Raw genomic sequence first — 9,270 nt, forward strand, 5'->3', positions numbered from 1 at the left:
GATTCGAAAGCGCACGGAGCAGTCTGCTCTCTTAGCTCTCGTGGTACTGTAATACACCGATCGGTCTGCACAGTCAGTCCGTGTCAAGTCGAACACACCTACTAGTTTACACCGGTTACACTCAGAGATGTGGCGCACATGTGAGGCTGTAGTATGAATGCGTCCCAGCCCCCATTGATGTAAGGCTACATTTACACTGGTGCGTTTATGTTTTAAAATGAAAACGATCCTCGTCATACTGGCATTTCCACTGCGTTTCAAGCCGGCTTTCCACTATCTCCGACAAGCGACAGACCGGTCATTCAGTCATTCATTTCCAATGGAGAGTAGCGCGGGAGCTGCGTGGAGTTCCGATCATATGCAGATGTCCGTTCACTTTACATGACCGAAAGCGCATGTTATGTGACCATTCATGCAAACTGTAGCATCATGCTACATAAGACAATAAATAAGATTTATATTCCGCTTTTACTCAAAACTCACTTTAAACCATCATCGAGTGTTTGTAATAACTTCCGATTGCCGTCTAATGTGTGTTTTGGCCATGCAATGTTGCTGAAATTAAATATGTTATTACCACTGAGCCAGATGTTATTACCTCTGAGTCAGAGCAGTGATCATGGAAGAGAGAACACAGGCAGACAGCGCTGGAAGCTGCTAATGCTCATCAGTAAATCAGTGGAAGATAAATAGAAATCATGATTCTGTCTGAGCTATGCATTTTAAAACAAACACTAACTGGTGTAAATGTAGCCTAACAGATGTGTAAACTGAAGACTATTTGAGCTTTATTAAAACAATTTGCACTGATTTATTCTGTTGGTTGCATTTTGTTCCTTTGTGCAGGAGATGAGTCTTTGAGTTTGTATAAACATCAACAAGCTGAAAAATAAAACCAAAGGTTTTTTTTTTAGATAATGTAATCTTGTTAAAATTGATTTCATAAAATTGGTATCGAAAAAAGTATAGTTCAGGAACCGGTATCGAAGTCAAGGTATCAGTATCGGTATTGATATCTGAAATTTTTGAACGATACCCAGCCCTAATCATGCTGAAGTATTTGTGTGGTACTGCCAAGTAGGGTTGAGAATTAAGAAGTATTTAGAATCAGTTGCATTTCAACCAGAATCATTAAATTCCCATTCCTCTTGTTGATGCTGTGTCACAAAGGAAGAAGTGTGTCACCTTCTGGGAAGAGTCACTGATATTGGGCTCGTGTTTCTGACAGTAAGGGCCCTTCTTCCAGGCCTCTGTGTCGCCGCAGTCGCAGAAGCCTCCTCCTCCTGAGGTGGTCATCTACAGAGAGCACAAAGATTCACTTACTCACAAAGACAGCACATGACAACTCAGAGCTGATCTCAAGCCTCTTACATCTGTATCTTAGAAATAACAGACCTGTCATTATCATGAAGGCATTAGTCAAGAGACTCATGATTGTCTGATCTAGTGTTCCTTAAAACAAACACAATTTCTTACACACGCTAAGATGGTTAAATCACAGAGACACCACAAATTTTGGGACACATTATACATTTAACCCTATAAAGCCAAATAATATTGCCTGACATTTTACACACAAATTTCTAGGGACTCTAAAATGATCTGATTTTTGTAAAGGTAAGAATAATTTTTATATTGTTACTAATATATGGACACTTACTGGACTGAAGCAACTTACTTGATTATCCATACATCATTTTTATAAAAATCATATTAAATTGTGAGCATCAAATATGATCAGGCTTTTAAGGAATGTTTATTTGTTCATCTCTTATTATTTTATTGCGCTGCATTATATGTTTTGCCACCACAATAAAAACTACAGAGCCTTGATCATAAATTTAAAAATATATCATCTTAGTAAGACATTATTGAGAGATATAGAGAGAAAACGAATAATATTACTCTGCATTTTTTGTCAGCAGTCTGCTATACTGTTATAAAGATCTCACTGACCTACATTACAAGCTATCAAAGTTTCATCTTACTTTTTGGCTATATAAATATTAGCAACTGCACCAAATTGCATTTTTCCTCAGTTTGGTAGATATGAGGTTTTTTTGTTTTTTTTGCCTCTAGATCACACTATATTAGCCAATAAAGCCTGGTGCATCAAATATGATACTCCACAAAAAAAAACTCAGAACTAACCTTTTCCAACCATTTTTGCAACTACCTACATTTTTTTTTGTGTCAACAGGCTGTTCATTTTGTTAGACTGGCTGTTTGATCTTCACAAATGCAACAGCTTCATCTGTCCTGTAACCTTTACAAAGATGTGCACCATGAGTAAAGTGACTACTGTGTATGTCTCTGTTTCCTCTTACCCTGTAGCGATGCTCTTTGTGAACGCTGCCTAAGAAGCACTGCATACACAGCACGCAGGTCGGATCAGCCGCACACTCCCTGAAAAGGAAAAATATCAAAGTGAATTACTTACAGAGTAGAACTGAAGATGTAAAAAAAATAAAAAATATAAACAGTGAGCTGCCTACAATTAAACCATTTTTAGGTAGCACAGAGACACTCACAGATGAATGCTGCTCATTATGCTGCCTTTTTGATACCTCATTTTGGCCCAACTCTAAGGCAGCATGGCATGCATTCACATATAAAGCAATCCCAGTATTCACTTCAAGTGAATAACTGTTGCAGTGTCCCAATTCACGTGCTATCAGTCTTAAATAGTATTCAAAATTAAAATTAGTTTTTCCCAAATTGTAGTATGTTGAAATGAAAGGTACCCGGACGGTTTACTATTTCCGCTGGAAATTCAAAGTGCAGATCTGTGAACACTCTAAGGGCTAGTATTGGCCATAGCCCACTATGCTTTGAATACATGATTGGCGGTCATTTATATAAAGGGGTTTGAATGATTAATAATCAATATCTAACGTGATGGAAAACTTTTATTTAAACTGCAATAACATTGTGAAATTTTATAAAGATACATTTGTGACCCTGGACCACAAAACCAGTCTTAAGGGTCTTTTTTTATTATTATTGAGCTTTATACATCATCTGAAAGCTGAATAAATAAGCTTTCCATTGATGTATGGTTTGCTAGGATAGGACAATATTTGGCCGAGATACAACTATTTGAAAATCTGGAATCTGAGGGTGCAAACAAATCAAAATATTGAGAAAATCGCCTTTAAAGTTGTCCAAATGAAGTTCTTAGCAATGCATATTACTAATCAAAAATTACGTTTTGATATATTTACGGTAGGAAATTTACAAAATATCTTCATGGAACATGACCTTTACTTAATATCCTAATGATTTTTGGCATAAAAGAAAAATCGATAATTTTGACCCATATAATGTTTTTTTGGCTATTGCTAAAAATATACCCCAGCGACTTAAGACTGGTTTTGTGCTCCAGGTCACATTTGTCCATTAACTTTTAAATAAAGTTTAATGGACAAACTTGTCCATTAACTTTGCTAAAGTTAATGGACAAGTTTAAACTTTCCTAAAACAAAAGAAATTCTCTATTTATACACCATTTACTTGTGAAAACGTTTTAAAAAAAACGAAACAAACGAAAATTGTTTTGGTAAAAATAAAAAAAGATTCCTAAATATTACGGTTTATATTGTTTGTTACTGGTAAAAGTTATTTGTGTTCACTTAATGAAAAACCGAAAAACACAGCTAAATGTTATTTATTTCCATACAAGGGCTTTCCACACAGCCTTTCATAATTTCTGTATGTGGTTTCAGTTGTTTGCAAATTTAAAAAACAAAAATTTAGCAAGAAAGCTACACATGAATCATGATTTGTTTCATCAATAACTGTTGCTTAAAATTAGTAGACAGATTTCACTCAGGCGTACACGTTTAGTGAATGAGAGCCAATGACTCCTCCAATTAAAATAAATAAATACATAAATAAAGCCATCTCAGAGCAAATACCAAAAAAAGAACTAGGAGAACTAGGGTTTGGATCAGAGCCAGTGCCACATTACATGACAGGATTGAAAATGAACACCTGCACACATTCTTAGGATGCAAGATATATTTCACACACCATTCACATCAGCCAGATAAGATTCAAATCTGATAATACCAGCATGATGAAGCATTCAAGATATGTGTGAGCCCTTTTATTTGTTTCTCGAAGAAACAGAGCAGAACAGTACATACTCCAGTCACCTCCGGCCTCTTAGCCGGCTTACAGTGATCTTGCCTAAAGGACTGAACCTCACAGCAACCTGACCTAATTCAGCCAAGACTTCCATGTCTGTGAGAACACACTGACCCACAGTATCCCAGGTCAGTCGGCTACAACAACTTCAACAGCATACACGCATGGCTGAAGACTTGCACAGAGAAAAAATTAATAAGTGTAATAAATTCAACTGTGACACATACACTACCAGTGAAAAGTTTGGAAAAATTAATACTTTTTAAATGTCTCTTATGCTCACTAAAGCTGCATTTACTTCATAAAAAACAATCAAAAACAGTAATATTATGAAATAGTATTACAATTTAAAAGGAAACATATTCAAACAGAAAACAGTTCAAATGCTATTTTTTCCTGTGATGCAAAGCTGAATTTTCAGCATCATTATTACTCCAGTCTTCAGTGTCACATGATCCCTCAGAAATCATTCTAATATGCTGATTCACAGCTCAATTATCATCAATTAATTTTGATCCTCATTTTTAATAATGGTTCTTCATATTAGCTTTTACGGCTTAATATTTTTGTGGAAAACATGACATTTCTCAGGATTCCTTGATGAATAGAAAGTTCAATAGAACAGCATTTATTTGAAGAGAATGATTTCTGAAGGACACTGAAGACTGGAGTAATGATGCTGAAAATACAGGTTCAATTTTAAAATATATTATCTTAGAAAACAGTTATTTCAAATGGTAATACAATTTCTGTCTTTTTGATTAAATAAATGCAGCCTTAGTAAGCATAAGAGACTTCTTTCAAAAAAATGATGCCAAACTTTTGACTGGTACCAAAACCTATTAAATCATGAACGTGCAGCTCACTACGTTTTGGAACAACGGCTTGTCTTTATTGCCTTTTGAAATCAAACAAATTAAGAATCATTGTGAATGCAGTCTAGATGAGAATCAACCCTTCTTTGGGTGGATCAGAAAGAGATGAAGTATTGACATTGTACCTGCAGGAGTACGTTGGCTCTCCCACTTTAAACACATGGCCACAGAGCTGTGAGGGCTGGTTGTTCTGTTCCAGCTTGGCCAATCCCACGGACGGCTCTTCCCCGCACAGGTACCACTCCAGCGGGCTCTGAAGTAGCAGCGGAGCCAGCAGGTCTTCATTCTGAGGGTTCAGGTTGGGGCCCAGGCAGTAGATCTTGGGGACGTAGCAGGCCAAGTGCTGGTACACCTCTTTGGGCAGGTTGCTCACCTGCAGCCATTTCTATGGACAGACGGGCAAAATATTAGACACACACACACAAAAAAAAATAAAAATAAGTATCTGCTAATCAGTGCTATAGAGCAAAAGCAGACACAGAGAGCCCCAAAAAAAAACTAAAACCATAATTGGCAAAGTAAACAGGTCAGGTGGACAAAGGTCAGGCTTGAAAAAGAACACTAGTGGTCAGGTGGCCAGTCTTTGATTGCACTGCGGTTTTATAATTGCATGGCCTGGAACGTGGTCATTTTCTAAAACATTTCCCACACAAGTTCATTTTCTTGCAAGTACTAAGCTGAACAATGACACAAAGATCATTCCAGAGGTGTGTGGTATGACCAAAACCTTATTTCACAATAGCAGTATTTGTTTGTGGGTAAACAGGAAAAAAAAATTGGAAATAATATTAAATATACACATTACTTACATAACCATGTGTTACTGCTTATTTCCAGAGAATTAAATGGGAATGGGAAACAAATTCATCACATTGTGTTTTTTCTCCTTTTCAAAATGTACATGTCAGATGAAGTTCAGGCATCAACCTTCACATTATTTATCCCTTAAATTAGACACAAAAGTTTTAGTTTTTTTTTTAAATCAAGGCAAGGAGAGTTTAGTTGTTTATAGCTGCCAAGACCTCACAACTTTATGCTTTAATATAGAATGCATCAGATGTTAATCTCATATGTATGTATTTATAAACTACCATTTAAAAGTTTGGGCTTTTTTAAAGAAATGGATACATTTATTCAGCAAGAATGCATTAAATCAGTCAAAAGTGAGATTAAGGACCTAAAATGTTACAAAAAACGAGTCTATTTCAAATAAATTGTTATTTTGAGCCTTCTATTCATCAAATAATTCTGAATAATAAATGAACAATGTTTTCCACGAAAATGTTAAGCAGCACAATTGTCTTCAACGTTGATAATAATAATAAGAAATGTTTCTTATGCAGCAAAGCAGCATATCAGAATGATCATGTGACACTAAAGACTGGATTAACAGCTTTTACATTTTATTAAAGGGGTCATATGATGCGATTTAAAGTTTTCCTTTCTCTTTGGAGTGTTACAAGCTGTTCGTGAATAGATAAGACCCCTGAAGTTGCAAAGACTAAAGTCTCAAAACCAAAGAGATATTCTTTATCAAAGTTAAGACTCTGCCACGCCCCCCTAAAACGGCTCGTTCTAACACGCCCCCACATATCTACCTCACTATGTGGGAATATTTGCATAATGTGGCCCAAATGTGCACGCAAATGAAGGCGTGGTTTCAGTAACCGCAGTTAGTGTTGAAGCAGCCATGTCAGGGAGACGCTGTGTGTTTCTAGGCGAAAGCAAAAGCACTTTATTTGGCCTTCCGAAAGTAGATGCATTTAGGAATCTTTAAGATTACTTACAACAGAACAGCAATGCATTTTATGGACGACCGTTTCATGAACCTAGGAAAGGAGGTAATTCTGACTTTGCTATGACAATCTGGCGCTTCTGAATCAGTTACTGTTTTGTTATTAGTTTAAGTATTTGCTATTGACTGTTCAAATGCGGAGTTTTGCGCATCGTGTGTGTGTGTGTGTGTGTTTGTGTGTGTGTGAGAGAGAGAGAGACAGCCAGCGTCACATCACATCACAGTGGAGTCAGCTGTCTTAACCGCGGCTTGTGTACTGCATCATTACTGTGTCTGTTCCCCTATCTGTCACACGACTCTGTTCCCCTTTCGGGCTCTGGCTTTACATTTATTTTGAAAGATGAAGCTCACGATTATGGTAATCTATTCCACGAACAGCTTGTAACACTCCAAAGAGAAAGGAAAACTTAAAAAAGCATCATGTGACCCCTTTAATTGTAATAATATTTCATTATATTACTGTTTTTATTGCATTTTTGACCAAATGCAGCCTCGGCGAGCATAATAAACTTCTTCCAAAAACATTAAAATAATCTTACCACAAACTTCGGTAGTATAGCCTAGTTTTGGGGGGAAAAAATAGCTTTTGTTGTAAAAGTGCTTAATTATTTAATAACAAACTCGGCTTGTAACCATCATGGCCATGACAAAAGGAAATATGGCTACATTCAAAAATAATAATAATAATAAATAAATAAATAAAACTTCATTAGACATTTTATAACAGCATCAAATATTTTTAATTGAGAATACAATCCCAGAATGCACTCGGAAAAAAACATTCCAGAAATATGACACTGGCAGCAACTTTTTTTCCTTTCTCCTTATGTATGTAGAGTGTTTATATTAGTTAAGATGCAGCTTTAGAAGACAGTCATAGGAAGCTCACTAGGTTTTATAGTGTGCAATTTTGACAGCATTATTCCTAAAGGAAATACTGGAACAACCTAGCTGATGTCCAACAGCATGTATGTGCCACACAACACCCACATGCTGTAAGGAAACATAGGGATTACGTATGCACAGTAAGCGGAACTTGCCAGTCTTTGTGACTGTCTACATCGACCTACTAACCTGGATTTAGTGCTAGAGCGTATCGCCAAACAATCCAGCATCTGTTTTCAGACCTTGCAAAAGTTGATTGAGATTTGTAGTTTTATCCGCACAGACCTAAAGTGCAAAGTCACCTGTGTGTTTTTCATGCACATGGTGTCTAATATACCGTTTACAATACCCATGATAATGTGCAGTGCTGTCTTTCGCCTATCAGACAATGCAAAGTGAGGTCTTGCATGTGGTTTAATATAACCACCATCTGAGCTACTTTGTAAAAACAAACTACTTGTTTTTGACATAGATGTGGCATGTAAATGTAGTGGCTTAGCTAATTTACAAAATGAAAAACATGTAACTGGGCTATAAAATTAATGTTTAGATTGTAAACCACAACACCTGCTATACAAAGAAAGAAACCAGAAATACAGCGTACACTAATGTTTTTACAGGAATGCAGAAAAACTACACAAATTCCCAAGCTCTGTTTTACTGTTTGCTTGCCTAACGTTAGATCAATGTTAACACTGTTAAAAGAGCTGTTTGTGAGACAATGTTAATTACACCATAAACTAGCGTTACATGACGCATAGACGATGAACAAAGCAGCCAGTTGTTTTTATCTAACTCTTGACAGATCTCTTTGAACGTCAATGTCTTTGTCAGCAAAGCCACAAGTTAAACCCAAAACGCGAGAAACGAAAGAATGTTTTACTTGCAGCTATATTAAATAAATATTCGCGTAAACGGAGTGTCAAGTGCATGTTTTGGAGCTCGAGGTGTGCAAATCTCACAGGCTAGCTGTTAGCGCGCTAGCAGAACGACACTGAGCAAAACAACCCGAGACGAGGAGCGAGAAAAACAGAAAATTTATCGCCAACGCATCGATTACGGCAAACAAATGCATCTAATTAATCAGGAGAGACATTTTAGAGAGTCTTTATGAAACTGTCGCCTACCGCAGCGGTGTCCTTTGCGGAGAAATTGAGGAATTCGCTACACAGCGCGGACGGTACATCGCGATCGGTCTCGGCCGCCGCCATCTTTCCTTCAGTGTCCAGCAGCAGCAGCAGCAGCAGAGGGGGAAGCGGAAATCAGCCGCGCGTTCTGCTTCCGTCAAAGAGCTGGAAAACTTTTCTGCTGACTCATGCAAAAGTGTCCCTGGTGACAAGCCACAATAATAGCCACTCCCTCTCACATGTATTTGTAATAATGAAATTGTCCCTCACAACCCTGCATGTTGTTATTTCTCTAATAAGCGCCCTACATAGGCAGTATTTTAAAGGTCCCATGACATGCTGCTTTTTGGATGCTTTTATATAGGCCTAAGTGGTCCCTAGTACTGTATCTGAAGTCTCTTTCCCGAAATTCAGCCTTGGTGCAGAATTTCAGCCACTA

General features: G+C 37.2%; 1 protein-coding gene across 1 annotated transcript in view; it reads right to left on the bottom strand.

The window, feature by feature from the left end:
• LOC107669566 (E3 ubiquitin-protein ligase UBR2-like) overlaps positions 1 to 8,982 on the bottom strand; it is a 45,652-nt gene extending 36,670 nt beyond the window's left edge. The window contains exons 1-4 of the mRNA XM_016461861.1: positions 8,832 to 8,982; positions 5,150 to 5,409; positions 2,328 to 2,406; positions 1,186 to 1,296 (exon numbers count right to left, since the gene is read on the bottom strand). Coding sequence (XP_016317347.1) covers positions 1,186 to 1,296; positions 2,328 to 2,406; positions 5,150 to 5,409; positions 8,832 to 8,915 — 534 coding nt within the window. The 5' untranslated portion in view covers positions 8,916 to 8,982. The remainder of the gene's footprint in view (positions 1 to 1,185; positions 1,297 to 2,327; positions 2,407 to 5,149; positions 5,410 to 8,831) is intronic.
• Between the last annotated feature and the right edge of the window lie 288 nt (positions 8,983 to 9,270).

This window comes from Sinocyclocheilus anshuiensis, unplaced genomic scaffold (genome assembly GCF_001515605.1).
Source record: "Sinocyclocheilus anshuiensis isolate Anshui unplaced genomic scaffold, SAMN03320099.WGS_v1.1 scaffold460, whole genome shotgun sequence".
Classification (NCBI taxonomy): Eukaryota; Metazoa; Chordata; class Actinopteri; order Cypriniformes; family Cyprinidae; genus Sinocyclocheilus; species Sinocyclocheilus anshuiensis.